At 35.9% G+C, this 26,471-nt stretch overlaps 1 protein-coding gene across 1 annotated transcript in view; it reads left to right on the forward strand.

Annotated features, from left to right (window-relative positions):
• The first annotated feature begins 22,490 nt into the window (after positions 1–22,490).
• The window catches only part of LOC149162357 (putative AMP deaminase), a 307,854-nt gene continuing 303,873 nt past the window's right edge, over positions 22,491–26,471 (forward strand). The window contains exon 1 of the mRNA XM_089437233.1: positions 22,491–23,076. Coding sequence (XP_089293359.1) covers positions 22,689–23,076 — 388 coding nt within the window. The 5' untranslated portion in view covers positions 22,491–22,688. The remainder of the gene's footprint in view (positions 23,077–26,471) is intronic.

Raw genomic sequence — 26,471 nt, forward strand, 5'->3', positions numbered from 1 at the left:
ATGCTCGCAGATCCTTTGATGGATGGAGCATCCTATTTCCCCAATATAGGGGGTCCCACAAGAACAAGGGATCAAGTAGACACCCTTCATGTCCTTAGGGTTAACGGGATCTTTCACCGATCGGAGGGAATTGCGAATGGTGTTGAGGGGCCTAAAGGTTGAGAGAATATCATACCTTTTAAGGATCCGAGCAATCTTGTCCGTGGTTCCTTGAACATAGAGAAGATGGACACCTGGACGACGCTCTTTTGGCTCCTTCTTAATTAATGCGTTTTTTGAGGCTCTCTGGAAAGCCTTCTGACCCAGGCACCTGCTATATCCATTCTCCACAAAGACATTAAGGAGATGGGATCTCTCCTTATCAAAGCTCTCACAATCGGAGATCCTAAGGACACGAGTAGAGAGGGTGTTAAGAACACCCATCTTTTGAGCAGGGGCCGATTCCCATCATTTCCCTGCTCAAAAGATGGGTGTTCTTAACACCCTCGCTACTCGTGCCCTTAGGATCTCCGATTGTGAGAGCTTTGATAAGGAGAGATCCCATCTCCTTAATGTCTTTGTGGAGAATGGATATAGCAGGCGCCTGGGTCAGAAGGCTTTCCAGAGAGCCTCAAAAAATGCATTAATTAAGAAGGAGCCAAAAGAGCGTCGTCCAGGTGTCCATCTTCCCTATGTTCAAGGAACCACGGACAAGATTGCTCGGATCCTTAAAAGGTATGATATTCCCTCAACCTTTAGGCCCCTCAACACCATTCGCAATTCCCTCCGATCGGTGAAAGATCCCGTTAACCCTAAGGACATGAAGGGTGTCTACTTGATCCCTTGTTCTTGTGGGACCCCCTATATTGGGGAAACATGACGCTCCATCCATCAAAGGATCTGCGAGCATGCAGCCGACCTAAGACATGGGAGATCCAGGTCTTCAGCGTTAGCAGAGCATGTGGAAAAGACCAAGCATCAGGTGTGTATTGAGGAGGCCAAGGTTGTTGCCAAAGTCGCTCAGTTTCACCATCGTAAATTGAGGGAAGCTATTGAGATTGAGAAGAGGCCGAGCAATCTCAATAGAGATGATGGTTGGAAAATCAGTAGGTGCTGGATTCCAGCACTCTCTTCTTAGTTGTTTTTTCTGCCCCCTCCAATTTTATTTTTATTATTTATTTATTTATTATTATTATTATTATTATTATTTATTATTATTATTATTATTTATTTATTTTTTTATTTTTTAAGCATCCTAATATTTTAATATATATAATATTAGCAATAAATAATTAAATAAATTACCTTTTTAAACTAACCTTATTTTATTTATTTTAACTTAAGTTATTAATTAATTAATTTATTTTTTATTTATTTTTTATTTTATTATTATTATTATTATTTTTTATTTTTTTTTAAATATATTATTAAATTACTTTCTCTTTTTTTTTTTTTTATGATGATGATGATGATGGTTAACGTCCGCTGAGACCAAATAATGGTCTATCGGACCTAAAGAAACAAATTATCTATTTTGATTTAAGATTTTATTCCTATGCTCAAAAAGCTTGGAGAGAAGCCTCCCGAGCTCACTATAATTTTGACATTGTAAAAGGCTAGGAAGGTCAGTATTGTAACAAAGATTGTGAAACTGAGATCTAATGTGGTTATACGCGGGACACTCTAAGAGGAAGTGGTTTTCATCCTCGATGTTCCTATTCTTACATATATGGCAGATCCTTTCCGTCCATGGCGTTTTAGGAACCGCCCAACGACCTGTTTCACTATGGAGCTCATGAGAATTCGTTCTAATCTTTGCTATATTAATTTTCTTCTTTGAGCTAGTTAAAATAGAGAGATACTTTTGATCTTCTAGGGTGGGGTTGATGACCTTCTTATAATAACTTAATTTTCTTTTAGCCGCTAAGTCTTTCTCACACCACATTTTTTCTTTGAACTTAGAAGTAACAATATCTTTAATGTTATTTATGTTTTGCAATGCATCATTTTCGTTGATCTCCCAATAGTTTAACCAGGCCCTTGTGTCTTTATGCCACCCTCGATTGAGCCTTAGGTGGTTTTGGCTAGAATTTAAAGCTAGCTTAGGAAGTCTATGATTGTTTATGTTACTGATTTTGTGCTTGTACAACAGAAACCTAAGCATAGCTAGGCTCTCAATAGGGGAAAGACCTGCTTCTATAAGGAGAATAGGATAGGGTGTATTACTTTTAATTTTCAGGTTATAAGTTATAAAACGCTTCTGGATTTGCTCAATCTTTCTCCATGATTCTCTGGAGATGCTGCAACCCCAAACCTCATAGCCATATAAGATAGCAGGAGTGACTAAAGTTTCAAAGAGGAACTTCTTTTTATCCCACATTACAAGGTTTGCAATTTTACAATTATTTTCAAGACCATAGTAAGCTTTCCACCCCCCATTAATCCTTTTCTCAATGCTATGGTTCCAGTTGAGCTTGTGATGAATATCAATTCCTAGGTACTTGTAAGAATACACTTCCTCCAAGTATTTATTATGTATATATATATATTTGATTATTAATAAATGAATTATTTAATTACTTTCTCAACCTATGATTAGTTTATATATATATATATAGTTTTAATAATAATTATTAAATAATTTAAATAAATAAACAAATTATCTTTTTAATCTAACCATTAATCCTAACTTTTACCTTAATAACCTAATATTATAACTTTAATTATAGAATATATATATATATATATATATATATATATATATATATATATATATATATAATTGTTAATAAATAAGTCAAATAAATAAATAATTAAGTTTCTAATCTTAAAATTATATTTTAACTAACTTCCATAAAAATAAACTAACCATTGAATTATTATTGAATAAAAATACTAGTCAACCTAATATTATGATTTTAATATATATATATATATATATATATATATATATATTAATTTAAATTTAAATAAATAAATATATTCCCTTTTAAACGAACCATTTTACCTAATTTAACTTATTTCCATAAGAAAAATAATAATAATAATAATTATAATAATATTAAATTAATAAATAAGAATTTGACCTGGGTCCTAAGGTCAAAATTAGCCGTTAGTCAATTTAGCCGTTGGAGACTCTGCTCAGACTATTTAACATGCTAAGCTGGATCTGTTTCTTCAACTTGTCCTGACGATGAACCACACTAGCTGGTTCGAAACACGTCGACAAATGTATGTCTACATGTGATTTACGCCGAAGTTTTTCTTTCAAATATTATGGATCACAGAAGCCTCAATTCAACTATATAAGAATTAGTCGGGGAGATTGATCTTGAATTCTCTCCCTTAGGTCATGGACCATGAGACTATATAGTAGGGTATTAAGAAAGGGATTCCTCCCTTGGGTTGTGGTTATAAGACCTTTGAATTGGTCGGGGAGATGGAACCTGTGCATGTGAGTATGGCCTCATGAACAATATTTATTGATGGGACATGTCTAATGCTATATCTCCTTATGATGATACTTGTGATCCCTCCCTTATGCTATTGCTATGAGACCTATGGATTGGTTTGGGAGATTGATATTGATAGAGAGAGACTTTTACTTATGATCTCTCCCTTTAGTTATTTATGTGAGACCCATGGATTGGTTGGGGAGATTAATCTTGAGAGAGAGAATGAAAAGTACCTCCCTGGAAAAGAGGGAGTCTGGAAATATGGTAGCCATGGTCGATATTTGTATCATGTGGAAAAATATAAGTTTTGAATTTATACCTCTAAATAATTCAAGTAGACCTCCTATTATTTTAAGTTGTTTAGGCCCCTAAGAGGCACCCATTCGACCCCCCTTCAAAGCCTATATGAAGGAGACTTCTACATTGACTTGCATTTTGGTTATATTTGATCCAGCGAAGATGGGAACAAAAGGAGAGGGCCAAAAATTTGAAGGAGGGCTTGGCATTTGGCTTGGCACTTGGTCTTGATTCTTGGTTATGGGTTTGGCTATTATCTTTTATGGATGTACTAAACTCTCTCTCTCTCTCTCTCTCTCTCTCTCTCTCAAGGAAATGCTTTTCTGGGTTTTCCCATTGTGGGTTTTGCCCCATCCTTAGGCCTAATTTCTCTGTCTCTTGTCTCATTGTATCATGGTTATTATATTTCTCTTTCATATTTATTGGTTGATTTTTTCTTTTGTATAACTTCTTAATGATATTGGATATGTAATCGATGATAAATACTCATTATAAAAATTGATGATAACTAATCATATTGAAAAGTTGTTCTAGCTCGTGCCTTATAAATGTCAACGCGTTTTAGACCTACATCATTTTTAGCCTTGATCCTTACAATAAAAATGCTCCTTTTGTCTCCTTACTTTTGTATTTATAATTTTCTAAGGGGTATGAAACCCCAAGGGCCGTGTCTCTTAGCCTTTCTAGTTAACCTGAGCTAAATTGATTCTTAAGTTGACTTAAAATTAAATTATATTATTAAATGCCTTTCCTTGGGTTCCAAACTTACTCTTTTGGGTGATACATGTGGATATTGGTGGCCACCCACCTATTCCACTTGGACCCTGTTGTAGTGGCTACAACCACCCTCCAAAATTTTGCTTTCGCTTCATTTTGAGCCTCCCTCCTCGAAATCATAGCAGTTATCTTGAAATGATCAGGTACTTGTATTTATTTAATTTTATCTATTGCTCAACAACTTGTGTTCACTCACTCGTCCTATCGACCAACAAGAAGCTGACCCGACACTTGGTTCACATCTGGTCATTGGGCTATCGGGAAAAACTGCGCAATCCTGGAGGGAAGTCTGTCTTCCCCTCAAAAATTGCGGAGAGAAGAAGTAGCTGCCCTGCACTCAAAAATTGTGCAGAGCAGACTAGTCGACACTTCTCTCCAAAATTGCGCAGAGCATACCAGTTGACACTACTCTCCAAAAATAAGCAGAGCATACCAGCTGACACTGCTCTCCAAAAATAAGCAGAGCATGCCAGCCGGCACTGCTCTGGAAAATTGTGCAGAGCTTGCCAAGCAACCATGGCCGCTCAACCCATAAATAATGCAGAATTTTTCCCTCAGTGATTGTTCACTGCATGTGCTGGTGGATTGCCCGGTTCCCTCTAGAACTGCACAATCCTTCCTTGCATGTCAGGTAGTTTTTCCCAAAAAAGTGAAAAGAAAAAGAGCGAAAAAGCATCCCTAGATTTTAGGGATCGATTTTTATGATCCAGGTGGACATTGGTGGCCACCCGCCTATTCCACTTGGACCCCCACCATTGTTTCTTTCAGTTTTTCAGTTTCCTTATTTGTAGCACAATTTAATATTTTTGGCAGTTTTTCAGGTCCTGAACTTTCAGAGCCGTTTTGAGGTCCTAAATGACGTTTTTGGGAAAATTGCGACCAACACAAATAAGAGCTTGATGTTGGTCATTCAAAAGTTGTAGTCCTTAGATAGATCTTTTTAACTAGGTATTGTGCACGTCAAACAAAGATCGTATACCAAAGTTATGACCCCCAGAAGTTGTACCAATTTACCCAAACGGGGCCCATAGTTTGGCAACTTCATCTCCTAGGGTTAGGTTTTTAGATGTCTAGGGTTTTCCATTGTTTCTCAACAATAAATAGGCCTTTAAGCCTAATTGTAACACAGTTCAGAGGCATGTAGCCACCACATCTCTTCTTAGAGATAAGCTACCATCGCTCGAGCTAGTCTTATTTCCATTATGTTTGTAAGCATATTTCAGTATTTGATATTAATGAGATGAAGTGTTATTTCTACTGCATCTTTGTATTTATGGTTATATTTGTAATTTTTTGCATTCATGTTTAAATCCAGATCATTTTAGCAGTGGGAGTTACACGAAAAGTTGATTTTAGAAACTCCCTGCCAAGTGTCATTGTTGACACCTAATCATCAAGATTGGGTGAATAAGTGTAACTGATGCAAATAAATAATAGAAAGTATGAAAAGTCACTGGGAGATGAAATGAACAGTCTCTACCTCATGTATATAATAAAGACCAACCTGAATGAATATAACGAATTGTTTTTGAGGAGTTACTGCCTAGTCTAACATGGTATCAGAGCCAGCGCCATTTTGGCTTCCCTCGACTTTGTAACTCCCTATTCTCCCTGTTTGAATGCTCTACGTTTTTCTTTATAGTACTATGTTTCAATATAGTACTATCATACCAATGCCCCTTTGAATTGTAATTTTTTTTGCAAAATTACCATCAGAAGTGCATTTCTTGCCAGCAGAAGTATTTTTTACAATACACAGATTTTACATTGCATTCAATCATATCCATTGTGGCAATAGTTCTCACTAGCAATGAGAACTATCTTGAGTGGTCCCGGATGATAAAACACACCCTCATTTTCAATGAGTTGCGGAAAGGAGTGTGTGTTGGAGACGGAGACAAAGAGCCAGAACAGCCTACCTTAGACAAGGAGTTCGCCATTTAGGAAAATAAGAACAGCAAAGCCTATGCATTAATTGCAACATCTATAAATGAAGAGGTGAGTCGCCATATTTTACCATTCTCAACTGCTTTCAAAGCCTTACAAAAGCTAAAAGAACTCTATGACTCACATTCTGCACTTGAAGTTGTTCAACTCATGATTAAACTCTTCACTCTTGAATTACAAAATAATGATCCTCTTGCTCTTGCATCCGAAGTAAAATATATAATGCATGATATCAAAGCCACTAAGGTTGAATTGGATATTCCTCTTTATCGCTTTTCTCAAGGCACTTTATCCTACTTACTCCAATTATCTTGAGTCATTGCAAGCAAATGGAAATCTCAAAGATATTACCTTCGACTCTCTTGTGAAAAAATTTGTTGAAAGAGAGAAAGCTTTTGGAAAGAAGACAGTCCTTGAATCTTCTGAAGAGGCTATGTGCCTTGCTCATAAAGAAAAGAATCTTGCCCAAGATTCTTCCAGAGGAAGATGTGGTCGAAGAGGAAGAGGAATATATTTCAGAGGGAGGGGGGGCAGACACTCTCAAGGAGAAAAGTCAGATTTGCACTGCATACACTGCAAAATAAATGGATCACATGATGCCTCCACATGCAACTTACCTTGGGACAAAATTGAGCAGCAAAGAAACCAACCCAAAGGTAAAACTAATGAAACAGACAAAGGTAAAGCACTTGAATCCGCTCATTATGTTGTGGCACAATGTAATATTGGAGTAAATGAAGACTTATTTAATGCTTCACTTGCTTCTTGGAAAAATGATTGGTTGCTTGATTCAGGAGAAACTTGCCACATGAATCATAGAAAAGATTTTTTTGAAGAATTTATTGACAATGTCGATGGAGCAGTATACTTTGCAGACCAATCAAAAATCAAGCCATCGGGGCTTGGCACAATCAGGCTTAAATTGCCTGGTCTTCCAGACTTTCTTCTGCATCATGTTCTATATCTCCCACAGTTGAAGAGAAACGTGTTGTCCTTGGTCCACATCCACCAGCAAGGTCGTTCCATTCATATGTTTGATGGAAAGATTGAGGAGAGAAAAGCATCTGACCACTCACTTGTCATGAGCGGGATAGAAGAAGAAAGGCTTCTCAAGCTGCAGAGTACCTCTACTCATGCACAAAATTTCTCATACAACTCTCAATTATGAAGAATTTACACTTCCATCAAGTTTATTATGGCATGCTAGATTTGGACATTTGAACTATGACAACCTCCGCTTGTTGAAGAAAAATGGTGTTACTGGTTTGCCTACAATTCCTTGGAAACTTAAGCAATGTGATGCTTGCATTCTAGGAAAGCATAACAAACAATCTTTTCATGATTCACATTCAAGAGCACATAGAAAACTTGAACTCATTCATTCAGATTTATGTGGTCCAATGTTGTTCCTTCTGCAAATGGAAATAAATATATGATGAAATTTATTGATGACTACACCAGAATCTGTTGGGTTTATTTATTGAAGAACAAATCTGATGCTTTTCAAACATTCAAGAACTTTCATAAATGGATTGAAAATTATGCACAATCTCATATTGGGTCTATTCGCACTGATAATGGAAAAGAATACACATCAAATGAATTTGAAAACTATCTTCGCCAACATGGGACCAAACATCAAACAAATGTTCCTTATAATCCCTAATAGAATGGTGTAGTTGAAAGAATGAATAGGACAATCTTAAATATGGTACGCTCCATGCTCTTCTTCAAAAATGTAAAAATAATGTTTTGGGTTGATGTTGTTCTATGTGCTGCATATATAAAGAATTGTAGAAATTTTGAATAATTTAACACATATTCAACAGAGATTATCATGATCATGTACTATTGCGGAATACATACACAATACATAAGTTCCTCTACGTTGATCATCAATATAGCAGCATCAATAACAATAAAACATCAAGAGCATTCACACATTAACACAGTATGTATCCCGGGGAAAGCATCTCGCTAGAAACCCCAACTATCTGTATATTAATGATTGAGTCATGTAACATTACACAGCATAATACTTCTCACAAGTATCTCCACCTCTGTTACACACAATACAGCTCAGATCTGATCTCCAAATCTCTTCCACTGCTTGCCTGCCTCCACTGCTCAATACCTGCTCAAGAACTGATGAGAATGGCTCACCAAACTCGTTTTTCACCTGTAAAATAGTCACTCACACTTTGTTGGATGTGAGCACAAGCTATAATGTGGGCAAATACGTGAGCAAACTCATTGGCATACTCAATCCCTTGATTGTGCAAGATTTGGTGCACAACTATAGTCACAACTGATAGCAATCTGATTCTCTACCACTTGTCCCTGTTGAACTAAACATGCACTGACATGCAACTGAGTTAACTAATGTATTCATTAGTTGTATTATGAGTTAATAACTTGTGAATTAATTAATAACTAATTCACCCAACTCATCTCTAGTCTATTTGCCAGTTAGACTAAATACAACCAGTTTAACAAAGCTAAACTGAACACAACTCCATCAACTCCACAATCAACTCCACCAAACTCAACTGATTGAGTTCTAACTGAAGTCATGCATGCAACAACTCAACTGACTCATAAGAAAAGCGTATTTCCTTCTGACAGCTGCATGTGCCACCTCTGTAGCTCAAACTGAAGTGCTCCAAGAGAATAAGATTAAGTTTATAGTCCAAATATTATTGTGAGATAATAATATTTGACTTTTCTATTTTTGACAGCCAGTCTAAAAATAGACTTTGATTTCTCACAATGTGATCACTCACACTTTCATAAAAAATAGAAGTCCATCTATTTTTTCCCAACTTGATCAATCATCCATAAACAACAACCTGCAATCCATAGACATGATCCATATGTCTAAAAATAGACTTGCGCCAAAAAATAGCCTGCGGGCCCACTTAATGAAGGCGACTCTTTTCACTAAGCTCCATAATCTTGTTGCAATCTCAACAAGAATAGATGTCTATCTAATGCTATCAGAAACAAGACTCCCTATGAAATGTGGTATGGGCACATTCCTTCGGTAAAGAATCTCAGGGTCTTTGGTTCCACCTGTTATGCTTTGATACCAAAGGTACATAGAAACAAACTTGGTGCAAGAAGTCATAAGTGTATCTTCCTGGGATATTCAAACACCTCCAAAGCATATCGTCTCTATGATGAAGTCAATAAAAAGTTTGTTGTATCTAGAGATGTAATCTTTCTTGAAACATCCAAAACTGAGAATGTTGTTGAGTGGCAAATTGATCGCTTGGATAGATTCGCAAATGCAAAATCATTTCAAGAATTTGATAATCAGATTCCACATCTTGAAGGGGGGATTCCTATACTAGATCAACCTGTGGAATCTTCTTCTAAAACACTCTCTCCCCTGCATGAAACTCAAACAACAGATGATACTTTAAGTGATGTGATTGATAGAGTTGGGAGACTCAATCTTGATTTAGTCCCAACTCAATCAACAGAGCAGCCTGGACCATCTGAGAAAGGTCCTCCAAAGTGGCTGACAAAGATACTTGAAAATGTTCATCCTGATGAGGTTGGAAAGACAAGGACTAGAAATTCAATCCGGAAAAATGGAGATGATGTAGATGACTCTGATTCACCTGTTGATATGGATGTTTCTTATGATTGTGAATTGAATTTGTCTATAGATTTAGAACCAACTTCCTTCAAAGAAGTTGCTTCTCATGATGGATGGAAAGAAGTGATGCAAAAGGAGTATGATGCCCTCATAAATAATGGCACTTGGAAGTTGGTTGATTCTCCATTAGGAACCAAACCAATTGGCTGCAAGTGGGTCTACAAAAACAAGTTTAAAGCTGATGGCTCACTTGACAAGCACAAAGCCAGGCTTGTGGCAAAAGGTTTTGCACAGAAGGAAGGGGTTGATTATGAGGAGACTTTTGCCCCCACAACAAAATGGGCTACCATCTGGACACTCTTTGCCCTAGCAGCTCAGAACAGTTGGAAAGTCCATCAAATGGATGTAAAAATTGCTTTCTTGAATGGAGATCTAAAAGAGAATGTTTTTATGTCCCAACTTGAAGGATTTGCTGTGAAAGGACATGAACATAAAGTATGCAAACTTGTGAAATCCTTGTACAGCCTCAAACAAGCACTGCGAGCCTGGTATGAAAAACGAACTGAGCATCTTCTGAAACTCAATTTCAAACATTATGATCTTGATGATGCAACTTTATTTGTTAAGAAAGTTGGCAAAATAGTTGTATATCTTGTGGTATATGTAGATGATATTTTGATGACAGGGAATAATGAAAGCTACATTGCATCCATAAAGAAGGAATTGAGGAAAGGTTTTGAAATGACTGATTTGGGCTATGTTCATTACTATCTTGGTATTGAAGTAACTCAACATCCGAAGTCCATATTCCTTTCTCAAAAGAAGTACATTGGAGATATGTTGAATAGGTTTGGCATGACAGAATGCAATCCTCTTACTACTCCAATGGAACAAAACTTAAAGCTCACATCCATTGAAGGAAAATAATTTGAGGATGCAACAAAGTATAGACAGCTTGTAGGAAGTCTCAACTACCTAACTACTACCAGACTAGACATTTTGTTTGCTGTTGGAATCCTCTCCAGGTTTATGCAAAAGCCTTGTGAGAGACATTGGTCTGCTGCAAAAAGAGTTCTAAGGTACTTGAAGGGAACTCAAGACTTTGGGATCAAGTATACACAGGTGGACGACTTCAGCTTGATTAGATACTCTGATTTAGACTTCGATGGAGACAAAGAAACTAGGGTATCTACTTCAAGTTATGCTATGAGTCTTGGATCAGGAGCTGTCTCCTGGAGATCACGCAAACAATCAGTTCCAGCAGATTCCACAACAGAGGCAGAATATGTGGCAGCAGCTGAGGCAACAAAAGAAATTGTGTGGCTGAGGAAAATTCTTGAAGATTTGCAGGTAAAACAAGTACAATCAACTCCACTCATGATTGACAATACCTCGACAATAAAGTTGGCCAAGAACCCAAAGTTCCATGATCGAACGAAGCACATCAATACTAAATATCATCTGATTTGACATCATTTTGAGGCCAAAACAATCCATCTCCACCATTGTTCCACTAATGAGCAATTGAAGACATCTTCACCAAAGTGCTTGGAAGAGAAAAGCTTGAAAGATTCAGAACAATGCTTGGACTCACCAACATCCCTTCAGATTAAGGGGGGGAATGTTGACACCTAATCATCAGGATTGGGTGAATAAGTGTAACTGATGTAAATAAATAATATAAAATATGAAAAGTCACCAAGAGATAAAATAAACATTCTTTCCCTCATGTATATAATAAAGACCAACCTGAATGAATATAACGAATTGTTTTTGAGGAGTTACTACCTGGTCTGACAGTCGCTTTTTCCTAGATTTGTGGTATGTGTGCATAAACCCTAATTTCGCCAAATCTATTTAAATGATGCATTAAAGCTCATTATTCACATTCAATCTTGGAGCTCTGGCATTCCCGAGGTATCTAGGAACCTTCGAAACAGTCGGCACAAATTTTCCGGGTAAGTTTTGCTTTTCATGCCTTTTGCCGCTTTTTTTGTTGCTCTTTATTTTTTGGCTTGTATGAGTGTTGTTTCCTTTGTTTGATTGAACGACCGCTAGAATTTTAATATGTTTTAACTTGTAGAAGTGTTTTTTCGAGTTTTTCATTGCTTTCCTTAGTGTCACATGCATAATATTGTTTTTGCACTAATAGTCGTCGTTGTGGCGACTCCCTTCATGAGCTTCATGGTTTTGGTGTTTGACTTATTTCTGCACTTGCTTGAATTGCATGCATGTCTATTCACTCAGATCTACACCCGCTTTGCACACACATTCATTCCTTTGCGTTTTTAGCTTTCCATTGGGTAGATCTAGGCTGTCTTGGCCTCTTTTGTCTCCCAGCATGCTCTGCGCATTCTTGGCAGTCAAGGATCTATCTTGCCTCCAGCGACTGCGCAAAAGCTGCCCCCATTGGCTCCGAGCTATGCTTTGTGCAATCCTGGGAGGCGGTGCCCCAATCCTACCCAGTGGAACTGCATAATTCATAGTTCTAGCCAGCAACGCATCCTGACTGATCTGCGCATTGCACAGTTTTAGTCAGCAGTCAACTTCACTAGACTACACATTGCGCAGTTCCAGTCACTAGCCAGCCTCACTGGCAACTGAGACTGTGGAATAAGTAGTTCCAGCTGATAGACTCCCAACTTCTTGGAGTCAATGCTGCGTTTCTTGTGGACAAGACCGATCTCCCTAGTATCTACAGATATCTAGTGACAAGCAAATCTACCTTTCTCTAAATATATTGTGATTCATTAATAAAAACTAAGAGGTGTTTTAGACCCTACCTTAAGTCCAACGATGGTTTGTGGCAGCCACGCTTCGACCGTCCGAATGAGATTCCTTTTGAGAACCTGCAAACACAAACAAGCACACATCAAATAACACCTGCATAGCTAATATAATAAATCATATTCATCATGGTGATCAAGGAATCCATGAAATAAACTATAAAACACAGCTTATTGAGAAAAATAAACTTGATTGTATTAACTTTGAACAAAGAAGAACTTTACAACCTTTGGTGCCTTGACGTTGTACAAGCTCCTCCCAGGGTCCAAGCAGGAATCTCCTCTACTTTGACAAGCCTCACATTCTTCCCAATGAGATCAAAAGGTATGTAATCTCTCCTCTCAAGCTCAATTAGGAAGGCTAAATTCCAACAACATTTCCCCTCAAAAATAATCAGCTTTCAACCCCCCTAGTAACCAGCCCAATGCCTCATTTTATAATGCAGAGGAAGAAAGTTACAGGTCCACCTATGAAGGGATAGAGTCCTCCTTTAAAGGGATAAGCTCCTCACATCAAGGGGTTAGCACCTTAAGGTATGGGATGCATGAACCTTAAAGGAGTGAACTTGCCACCTCAGGATTCCCTCTAGAAGCTTCCAGAAATAACCCAAAATCAGTTTTTAAGAATTTACTTGCTCCTTTTTTACCTTTACAGGGGTCTGCACCCATTACACAGAAAGATAGCAGTCAGGTACGCAGGGGACATGACCAGTGGGTGCGGGACCGCAGGTAATGCTAAGAGAAAGTGCGGAACCAGAGTTTTAGAGATTTTTAAGGGCTTTCTCTTATTTTTCAAGGCTTGACATAAAGAACTGAGGTTTAAGACTTGCAAAGGAGGAAAGTATGTGTGGTGATAGACTCACACAGATTTCAGAATGTCATGGTGACAATATTTTGTGCAACAAACAGTCACCAGTTTGTTTCCCGATCGATTCTCGAGTTGCTTTATGTTTTATCTGACATTGTCTTGCCGTTAGTCTCTTCTCTGTCTCCAGGTACCACACGTTTTTGAGTAGCTTCTTAGCAGTACAAGTATCATGGCCTCCAAGAGAGTTGGATCAAAAGACACAGTTGAAAGCAGTACTGGAGATGTGGTTGAGAAGGGTTCTATGAGCTTTCCCGTGTACACAGACATAGACACGTTCATTGAGAAAGACATCAAGATCACATGGCAAGACATCAACACTATATTCATAGGCAGCTTTGAGGATAATCTAGAGGACCGTCAAGTCTATGTCAATATTCATAAGTCAGGGTTATACAAGGTTGCATGCAGGTATCCCACCTTCTCATGCGCAGACGTGATCCACTGGATTGTTTCACACACTGATCCCGAGACGATGATACTGAGCAGTGTCAGTGGAGTAGAGCTTGCTGCATTCAGGATGGAATATTATCAGTAGATATATCATTTGCCACAACCGTGAACAATATGGATGCACTGTTCTATACTCCCAAAAACAACACGAATACAAGAGACATCTTGAAGCGTTGGGTAAGGGAGCCATCAAAGTTCAAGATGACACGCAACCAGATCTACAAGAAGAAGACACTCAGGAAGGCTTACCAATTCTTGGTCATCTTTGCATGCCACTTATATGGCCAAGGGAGTATGGAGACCTTCACGTAGAGTTGGGTTGTTATGTTGGATCAGTTGGCAAGTGAAGGAAAACCTTCAACTGGTCTGACATGTTGGCTCTCCGGCTAAAAGTGCATGTATCCAATGGCCAGAGTTTGCCCAAGGATCATAAGAAATATTCTTCATATATGCCTACCTGCTCGATGCAATCGGTGCCCATCAACAATTTCTTGGCATGGGTCGGGTATGGACACCTTCAAAGAACATTGTGAATGTATATTGCAAGTTTCTCTCATACTGCAACTACCACGGTGTCATGGCTAGACTATCTGACCACTTCATCGCCCCTCTATACACGATGATCTTTGAACAAGATGTGCCTTGCATGTCCCAAGAAACAATGGAGGCATTTCTAAACATTGCAGATTGGTAGGCCTCACCCGATTGCATCTTCATTAGGATGTACTGTGTGAAGAAATCTTTGCATGTGTTGCCGAAGTTTGCCACGGACAAGCTCGTCATGCAGGAGGTTGCATACGACATCTCAACAGGGTTATCAGTTGGGTTGCACAAGAAGAAGAAGGCACCATGGCCTATGCTTCCTTTGTGAATTGGGTTGTACATGATCCAAAGTTTGAAAGAAGCGGATGCCGAGGTCAAGGACTTCAAGAAGTTTAAGTTCGGCACCAAGAGTTTCAATCCGTACAATCCACATGGCTTATGCAGGGACCACTGTGTGAGAGTGTACTATTCTTAGATCCATGGGGCGTGTCATTAGGAGAGTGTACTATTCTAGGCTCAATGAACCAGTCAACATGGCAGTAGAGTGGCTAGCAGCACCACAGGGAGCAACAACAAAAACAACAAGAAGCATCAAACATGTGCAAGAAAAAGGCAAGAGGAAGATTGTCGAAAGCATAGAGACAGAGCAAAGCTAAAAGTTTAAGGAAGACCCACTTGTGGAAAGAGTAGCTTTGGAGATAGATGCAAAGAGGTGACAACGCGACAAGATAATAGTGCAAAGAAAGAGGGAGAAGAAAAGACTGGAAGAAGTAGAGAGGAAGTTGCAGGAATTAGAGCAGAAGCTCAAAGAAGAACAAGAGTTGCACAAAAGAGAGAAGGAAGCGTAGCATGAACAGGAACAGGAGGAAGTGCAAGGTGCACAAACAGAATAAACTGCACCAATATAGGTTGAAGATTCTGAACCAGCAGCAGATGAGGAACATAGTGAGCAGGAATAGGAACTTGCTCCGTAAGATGAACCAATAGTAGAATAGATGGACATGGAGATGGAGTAGTCGGAACATGATCAGGGCACTAACCTCATGCCAAAAACAATCGAGGTCAACCCACAGGCTTCACCAGCTCGAGCAGTAGAGAAAGTCCCAAGTGAATAAAGGGATACCATTCTCCTTGAGGATAATCTGAGAATAGATGTGTACAACATATCCTTTGATGAGTCACAACAAAGAGTTGTACAATCACGTAAAGTGCACACCCCGGATGAACATGCATCACCTATGCGCTTTGAAGAACAAGTGATTATGTCAGATGTACGAAGACATCCAATAGCATTGGCCGATGCTACAAAAGCTTATGTCGAAGCCACAAGCTCAAGTGTGAAATTCTTAATAGCAGAAAATGAGCGCATGGCTAAGGAGTTACAAGCATCTAGGCAGAGAGAGGAACAATCAACAGGATCCGCCAGAGCAGAGATGAAGAAAGTGATACTTATTGAAGTATCGAAACTTGAGACAGTCATGTGGATAATGTATGACAGGTTCATCATCGTGCACAAGGAAGTTGTCCATCTATATGGTCATCAACAACACTGCACCAAGATAGCGCAAACACCCACAATTATACATGTCATTGTTGATCATGTACAAACATGGACAATGAGGTATAAGGGAGCCCTGCTTCACTTGCACAAGATGATGAAGCCGCAGGTAGAGTTGGACAAAGCATGCATCCAGAGTCTGATCCAGAACTATGAGGAACTCCTGCCGCTCATCACCAGTGTTGAGGCTTCATACGCACGATTGTTCAAGAGTTTGGATGTCGTGGTGAGAAAGTATGACACCCCATCGATTGGTATGCTCATCGAGGCCAAAGAGAAGAAACAAGTCAGACTGGAGCTCGACGTGTACTTTGATCAATTGATGCTCATGGCCACCAGCACAGATTTGCAAGTCAGCACAAATAACATGCGGATGTACATCACTAGTCTGGCCTTGCTTAGGACTAAGTTGCGCATGTTACAGGACGAGTTGGACAGAGGTTCCAAATCAGTATACCGGAAGCAATGGAGGAAAGAGTTTGTTTCCAGGAAGACATCATCAAAGAGTATGCAGACACCATTGTGCACTATCAGGCATGGCATCAGTTCGTCACCGAGGACCACGGAGAGGATGTTGAAGATCTGGTCTTTCTACAGTTGCCTGAGTCTTAGTGTTGTCTTGTCTGGATGACTTAAGCCTATTTTTTTCCCACACGGGTATATGCGAAAATTGTATCATTTTTGTAAACTGATGTAAAGTGGAATTCCAAGTGTCATTAGTGGAACGCAAAGAGTCATATGTAATGTAAAGAGTTATATGTAATGAGGTTGAAGAGTCATGAGGGTAGTCCAAGAGTCAAAGGCGAATGTCAAGGTTCACCCCATGCTTTGTTATATATATAACCTCATAACTCATAGAACAGGATTTTGGGAGCCAAGCTTTTGCTAGGCATTGCTTAGAGAGGGCTTGGAGAGTATTGTGACGAGCCTTGGATTCTCCACAGTACAGAGCAAGTACGTCTCTTTGGAGGAGAAGGCGGTGTTGATTGTAACGTTCCACTATTGGGGCTAGTGGTTGTCATGGTTGTATGTATGGATGGAACTTTCACTTTTATATAATATGACAGAGTCAACATGTCTTCACGCATATGTTGTTATTGTAGTTCGATTATTCTGGTTACTTTAGCAATGTATGTTTTTTAACTTACGCATTTGTGTATGAAATATTTTGTATGCGATTGTATGAATCTTGTTGAAGTCATGTTGTTGGTTTAACCCATCACTTTGGATTGTCGACTATTCTGTTGTCTAGCTTGTGATGTCATTCAGCTCGTGTGTTCCTTTCAGGCTATGTATTATTACAGGCTTCTAAGGGGCACACTTCCTTTTCCCCTCCGTGTGTTAGAACCTCCCCATGCATCTCTCTTGACTCGCTGCAAGGTCACACACTTGCTTTCGACAAGGATATCTTTCTTATCTCTACGCGCTATCACAGTCAAGGCATCACTTTACTACCCATTGTTGGGACTCCTACTCCAAACGATTTGAGATCTAGTTGGGACTTCTTACTGGGGAGATCCCCTGACATGTTGGTGGGTCCAACACCGTCAACAGACCCCCAACACTGTCTCTTTCAGTTTTTCAGTTTCCTTAATTATAGGACAATTTACTGTTTTTGGTAGTTTTTTGGGTCCTGAACTTCTGAAGCCGTTATGAGGCCTTAAACGAGGTATTATGATAGCCAAATGGAGAACGAATGCCAAATTTACGACCCCGGGAAGTTGATGTACCAATTTACCCAAACGGGACCCACAATTTTGGTGCTTCATCTCCTAGGGTTATGTTTTTTGATGTTTAGGGTTTTCCATTGTTTCTCAATAATAAATAGGATTTTGAGCCTCATTGTAACACAGTTCAAAGGCATGTAGCCACGACATATCTTCTCAGAGATAAGCTATCATCATCTGAGCTAGTTTATTTCCATCATGTTTGTAAGCATATTTCAGTATTTGATATTAATAAAATGAAGTGTTATTTCTGCCGCATCTATGTATTTATGGTTATGTGTGATTTGTTGCGTTCATGTTTAAGTTCGGATCATTGGGTCCAAAACCCCAATTTTGGATGAAAATCCCATTAACCAAACCAGAAATTCCCAAGGGTTTTTTGATTTGTAAATACCTTATGAGCTACCAAATTTCAACAACCTACAATAGTCAATGGTTTGTGTGCTAAAACAATGTTAAGGAGGCAACATGCAATGTATCCTTGTCCATAATTTAGGGAGATGGTTCATTGTCCATATGAGAAGAAACCATCTCATATGGGGAGCATAATCAAATAATTCTAGCTCTAGGGTCCTCCATCAACAAACAATAACCAAGTGTCAAAATGACTTGAGTTTTAATGTAACACAACTTGTAGGATCTCTTGTTTTCCATGAACTGCCAAAATACTTCAATATACACATCCAACAGCTAGTGGATTCAAGACTTACACAAGCATAACTTATGTGACATTTTCTCTTTGATTCACATGATAAAAATAAAATTATAGGAATGTATTGTAAGCATAAAAATATTGATCTGGAAGACCTCGATCATTTGAGATCATGAGCTTCTAGCCAATCAATCTAAAATCTATTGTACATGATATGTTAGATCCATTTTTAGGATGAAATATGTATGTTATAAAAGGATATAAATTCTATGAAAGAGATATGAGATGGGATGGAGAAAATACAAGTAAATTTTGTATGATTGAAGGTTTCTAGAATAAAATATCTACTACTCCAATTCTTGATGCATTATGTTGAACTTTTGTAGGTTAAGAGTCTTTTAATATTGATTCATGTTACAATGTTTACTAGGAAGAGGCATGGCCCTTATTCTAAGTTAATGTCGTCTCATTTAAACTATTTTAGTCATTATATCATATGTTGTAATGTAAGATTTCAGTCATATTCATTTTAATTTCCAATATTACATGATGTGTAGAGGAAAATTATCTAATTAGTGAATAATAATATGAAATGTCTAAAATAGAGTATTGTTATAATAAGAATCACGTGGATTTAGGAATTGTGACTTGGTGATCAACATTCTTGGAATGAATTTGATAAGTTTAAGATTAGGTCATATCCTTTTTCTAGATTTTATCTTTGAAGTATGTTTAAGTTCAAGCTTGTTGGTTCGTATTTCTAGACAATATACCAAAACCATAACATTATCACAAGAAAAGTTTGGCTACTTGAACTTGAATATTTCTATGGAACTTGATATTTTGGCACTCGTTGATTATAGTTTTGTAAGAAATGGATCTTTTCGTTATAACAACTCTTTTTGAATTTTAAAAAAGTGTAAAATTGCATCTAGGTAGGAAATTATAAAGAATTAATCGCACAATTATCTCAACACTTTGTGACAATATTACTTACATGGACTAATGAATAAATGTAACAAGATTTATAGCTTATAAATTGACTAACAACCCTACAATGAGCTTTATGTTATGTTCTTGGTGTATCTTGAGTGGTTGTGAGGTAAACAATTCATGAATAGATCATATATAACCCAATCATTGTTCAAGTCTCATTTAATGACAAGTTTAGTCTTAGTGAGTTTATGGTTCATGGGTTATATATGATCTATTCATGAATTGTTTACCTAGCCTTGTGCCTAAATTTAAATTTTACCTTAGGCACCATTGTCAAAGGGGAAGTGTCAAGCAATTTCCCATTAAATATGTTATTTTGAAAAAACAAGATAAGAAAAAAAAGGTAAGAATTTTATATATTAGTCTCGTAAAAAAATTACAAACCAAGAGTGACTTGGTCGTAAGTGAGAATGTGATAAATATTGAGAATTTTGAAAATAACTTTTAATCTTTTGCATTTCCATCTTAATTTTTTAAACATTTTTTATAATAGTGTTACATCACTTTTTTACAAAAGATTCTTCGGCGAAGATCACATGAAACATCATTTGTCGACGCGTTTCGAACCAACCAGTGTGGTTCATCGTCAGGACAAGTTGAAGAAACAGATCCAGCTTAGCAAGTTAAATAGACAGAGCAGAGCCTCCACCGGTAAAGAGACCAACAACTACTTTTGACTAGGTACTTGGGTCAAAACCCTTTTTAATAATTAAAGGGAAAAAATTACCCTAGGGGAACCAAAAAATAATTTATGATAATAGTTAGTTAAAAATATTAATAAATAATTAAAATATTAATTCATGATACTAGTTAGTTAAAATAAATAATTTAAAAAATTATATTTAAGGAAAAGAATTTTCCTAGGGGGACCAATCCCTTAAACTAAATTAAATAAATTAATTTAAATATAATAGTTTGTTAAAAATATTAATAATCCAAAAATAAATAATTAAAAATTATATTTAAGGAAAATACCCTAGGGGACCAAAAATAAATTAATAGAAATAATTTAATAATAATAGTTAGCTAAAAATATTAATAATAGAAATGCTAGTTAAATTAGTAACTAAAATAATTCATAAAAATCATTTAATGATAATAAAAATATTAATAAATAATTGAAATGTTAGTTAAAAATAATATATAAATAATAAGTTCAACATAAATTAAATTTTATAAAAATAATAAATAATGAAAATGGTAATAAAGGTAATATTTTAGTGTTAAGTTAAATTAGAGAAATTGAAATGGTAAGTTAAATAAGAGAAATTAAAAACATGACTATTCTCATGGAAAATAATAATAATAATAATAATAATAAAAGAAAAAAAAAAGATAATATAAAAAATAAAATATAAAAATAAAAATAAATAAAAATAAAAATAAAAAAATGAAATAAAATAATTAAATTAAAAAAAAAAAAAAAAAAAGGAAAGAAAAGAAAAGGACGACTAGGTCGAGAGAGCTGGGACCCAACACCGACTGATCTTCCAGCCATCATCTCTAATATAATATAATTTTTTTAATCAATTAAAAATTTCATTTAAAAAAAACCAAAAAATATTTTTCCATATTTATCAATATCATAACGTGAAAAAAAATAATGACAATCAATTAAACTAATCTCTTATTATTAGAGATATACAAACTTAAAAGAATTACAAACCCAAAAAATTATTTCCCAAATAATAAGTAATAATAATCCACATTCGTATTAATAACCCGACTTCTTACTAAATTGATAATAATCCACATTAGTATTAATAATCCGCCTTATTACTAAATTGATTGATGTAAGATAACCACTCACAAATATATAACTTTATGTTTAGAGTGAAATAAAATTAAAAAACTAATTCATAAATTATAGAATATATTTGCAAGCAAAAAATATTTAGATAACTTGTCCACAAACAAAAAAAATCTTATATATCAATTAAGTGTCTAACTTAACTATGACTTTAAAATTAAATAATAATAATTAATATATATATATATATATATATATATATAATTTTATTTAAAAATACCATTAAATTTGAAAGCATAACCACTTTATAAAAAATAGTATTTGAAACCACTTTATAAAAAATAGTTTGCTTTCTACAGAGCCTGACCATAAGAACATTAATCTCACTTTAGGTATAAATCTTATTTAGAAATACCATTGAATTTGAAAGCATATTCAGTTTATAAAAAATAGTTTGCTTTCAACGAAATCTGACCATAAAAACATTAATCCCACTTTAGGTAAAGTTTTTGTGCCTTAAAAACACGCCACAATATTCGGATGAAGAACTCCATAATACTAGGAAACACTTCAAACTCCAATTTATTCCAAAAAAAGGAGAAATATTCGGAATATTATTTTCCACTTTCCCCGATGCCCGACAGCACGCAATAGAAGGTCAAGACACCGATCAAAACTGAGGGCCACGTCAGCTCCTTTCATCGCAATGTCGCAGCCACGTCAACATTTAAATAAAATTTAAAAAAATAAATAAAAAATTCACGCAAATCATCGAAACTTTGTTGTTATTATTACATGGGATTTGAAATTCGATTCAGAAAATTAGTGTAAAGTTCCGCCTCCGAGAATATCAGTGGGAATCTGGAAGGCGCCTTCACTACTTTCAGTGGTAACGCACGTCGGTAAAGCATACGATTCGATACCTTTAAATATGGTATGATAATCACGCACCTCTTTTTTTTTCCCATTGGTAATATTCGGGCTCAATTCCCCCGCGCACTACCATTATCAAGACGGAGTGAACTCGGAATAAATTTATCCTTCGAGCTGGACAACATCTCTCGCAAGGGTATAAATACGAATGCCGCCCTCTAGCCTTCAAATCTTGCTGTTGAAACAAGCAAAACATTCTAAATTGCGTTGGGGGAGGGTTTTAATACTAATTCTCGCCTCTAATTTGCGTTCTTTAAATTATACTGTTGAATTCTGTAGAACATTTATCGCAAAGGTCTTAGTACGAACTCAGGCTTCATTTTCGAGCAAAATAAATTTAAATTTACAGTTTGACCGAGGGCTTTAATGGATCTTTTCTCGTCTCCGACCCTGCATTTGGTCATGGCTGCCCTGGTCGGGGCCTCCGTGGTCGCCGCCTCGGCATATTATTTTCATAGAAGAACACTGGATCAGCTCCTCGAGTTAAAGCACCGGATTGAAGAAGAACAAAAGGCTGAGTCGGAGCACAAGAAGAGGCGACGGCGTCATCATAGTAAGACTTATGGTGAGAATTCGAGTTCGATGCCGGAATTTACAGCCGCTAGAGGGTTACTGGAGTCTAATATCGACGAACATCAGAAGAAGTTGAGCTCCTACGAGGGAGGAAATGGAATCTTGGACCAGCGGCGAGGTTCCTCCGCAAATTTAACGACAACTCCCTTGGGACTTCCTCGGGTTCAGATGCACCGCGAGGGTACGTTTCTTTAATACTGGAACTTAGTTCATTTAGGGGGTCAAAGCAAGCAGTAAATGTTGATGTCTCAAAACGCCCTAAAATTAAATGCTCGTATGCGGAAATGATGTTCTTATTTTCCCGTATAATTCAAGTTATTTGACTTTAAAATTAAATTTAGTTGATTGAATTCTCTTTTTCTTTTTATATTTTAATGTTAATTAATTTTAATATTGGGGCAAAGTATTTTGCTACACAGGACCCTTAACCCACTACACTTCAACACTGTCATTGTCAATGGGTTAAGTTTGAATTTTGACCATTGGTGGACATGGACTCGGACTCGCTTGTTTTAAAGCATTTGAAAGTGACAGTCCAAGAATATAATCCCAAGCTGTCATGAGCCGGAAGATTTTGGATCTCATTATAATATTTTTAAATTTTCGTTTTATCTGATGTATATGTTTGACATTTCTTTAATTGATTTAAATAAATTAATAATCTGAAACTCTGTGTGAAAGCGATCGAGAGCATAGTCGAAATGATAAGGCAAGATCGAACATAGGTCAAAAAGCGAAAACACGTGTTCGTAAGAATAATGTTTAAAAATAGTCAACGATTCCGATGTTTTTTCCGCAAAATATCATTAGAATTTGGTCAAGTGGAACGATCCGGATAGAATTTGGTCCATTTGAGGAAGTGTGGTCGATAAATACATCTATCATAGTTCAAAATTAATTAATTATTTTTTATATAATATATTTTAAAAATAAAATATTAATATGTTATTTTGTTTTGGTAATTAGGTTGAGTTTTGAATGGGTCCATTTATATATGGATGGGATAGTTTGGGGTTAATTTATTTTTAGTAAAGTGGTTTTTATATAGTTTGGTATTTTTTTTTTTGGATAGTTTAATTTTTTTTAAATGGCTTCTATTCTTAACTCTTTCATATCATTTTCAACTTCTTCTCATAAGGTTTGAATCTACGACTTAGTGGGGATTAAATCCCACTCAAATCAATTTGTCTACATCTCATGAGTAGTTTGGTAATAGTATTACATAACACACTTCATGATATGACTTTGCTTATTAAAGTGCTTCAAACACTATACCAGATTAAACCCATCTTAATCTGGATATACCAAAGCACTTAGAGGGATCAAGCTCAAAGTTAAGATGCATCTAAATTGGTACTCTTGCATTCTTTTCCTCAAACTTTTAAATATGCCTAGTCACAACAAATACCATGGGCTTGTAAATCACTATAATTTTATAGTTTAATTTATTTTTATAATTTATTATTAAAATTATCATTTTTTACGTTCCACAACGACAAGGTTACATCATGGTTATATCCAAGAATAACACCCCAATAGAGTGGGGAATTGAACCTATGACTTAACATCTAGGAGTGTTGTATGCTTATGACCAGGGAATTGAACCTATGACTTAACATCTAGGAGTGTTGTATGGTTATGTCCAGGGAATTGAACCTATGACTTAACATCTAGGAGTGTCTTAACAACCCACTGAATCATGGTTTATCCAAGACCTAATGGACATTATTATTATTATTTTATAATTTTAGTTATCGAGCTATTTACCCCTTTTATTTTTATTTTTTACCAAATCAAAATGTTTATATTGACATTACATGGCTATTTTATTTATTATTTAATATTTTATTGTTGACCAAGTTAAACTATTTATGTTGGCATTATAACATGGCTACCATACTGGGTTAGAGGGTACCTCAAGGCACAATTAACATGTTATTTTACCATTTTTTAGTATTACTTTTATTATGAAGCATTATATAAATTATAAATTAAAGATGGAAATATTAAAACACCTAAAATTGAATGTACACAACCAAACTTGTCCAGTTACCCTTTATTTTATTTTTTATTTTTGTAAATTTGTCCAAATATTTCTATTGATAGTTGAAAATATCACATGAAATATTACAATGGAAGCTTTTCAAAACTTCAAAAAACCTAAAATAAAAAAGTTTACCATGCCAAGTCCATATAGTAGAGTAAAGTAGGTAAGTCAAGAATGTCCTATTTTAAGTCCATGATATGCTAGAGTCATTTTTGGTCAACTTTGGTCATCTTTACCTTTTAACTAATTACCTTTTATTTATTTATTCTTTTTAAATTTGTCCATCAATATTTTTATTAATAACTGAAAGTATTACATAAATATTATAATAGACCATTTTCAAAACTTGATTAAAACCGAAATATTTTTTTATCATGCTTAAGTGCATAGAATAGAACACAATAGACCAATTAAAAGTGTCATATTTCAAGGGGTTGATATGGTGGAGTCACTTTTGATCACATGTGACCCTTGTCCAGTTACCCTTTATTATCGCAAAGCCAAAAACAACTTTACACTTGTCCAATTACTCATGGTTATAGTGAAACCAAAAACAACTTTACACAGAGATCAATTTATTAAAAGGTTCTTATACCCCGTTTTTCATGGCAAATATCTCCAAATAGTAAACCAATCCACACACAAAGGGCAACGGTTAAAATTCAGTGGTCATCATAAGGTCGCACATCGATACCAGATTGGATAAATAACACGTGCTAAGTCTGCTGATTTTAGCACAGCCTAACATAGAGACCTGATTGGATAAAGAACACGGTGTTCTCTTTGGATATTGGACAGAGGTGTCCTTTTAACGACCCTACAAGTTTTCTTCTTATAGTGTCCTTACAATGATGAGAAATTATTTATTCAGGCTAGATTTAGAAATAAGAAAATTGGCCACTAGGGTGTTTTTATATGAATTCGGCTTACCTATCTATTTATTTGAGAAAATCATGCTAAAGAGTTAAATTTTCAATTGAAGATAACTTTTGGATTAAGGGTATTTTGATATCTGCATGTAATAATATTAAATTTTAAATTAAAGCTTTTTTATTATTTAAATTAATAAAAAAAATAAAAATAAAAATAGATTATTAAATTTATTTAGTAAAACAATTTTAAGGATGAGTATTTGTTTGGAGTGGGATTCTTAGGTATCTCCATAAAAAAGTGTTTTTGGATGTGTTAATTTTTGTTAAATTATAAATTAATTTACGTTAGTTTTGACTTACAAGTTATTAGTATTAGTTATACATAATTTTAATTATTAAAAATCTAATTTATCTAATAGAAATAATTAGCTATAGATCACTATTGAATGACTTCATCTTAGATTTAACAAAAAAAAATTAAAATATAAAGTTTCAATAAATAATCTTGGCTCACTATCATTAAATAATTTTTTCTTTCCTTTAATAAAAATGGTTCATAAAGTTTTAATAAATAATATTGGCTCACCAATTGAAGTGGGAGGTGCACTAACTGATATATACACCACTAAAGAGTCAAACCTATTATTGTAAGTGCTT

Source organism: Pinus tabuliformis, chromosome 5_2, assembly GCF_031772625.1.
Source record: "Pinus tabuliformis cultivar Carrire ecotype Pingquan chromosome 5_2, CPIR1, whole genome shotgun sequence".
Classification (NCBI taxonomy): domain Eukaryota; kingdom Viridiplantae; phylum Streptophyta; class Pinopsida; order Pinales; family Pinaceae; genus Pinus; species Pinus tabuliformis.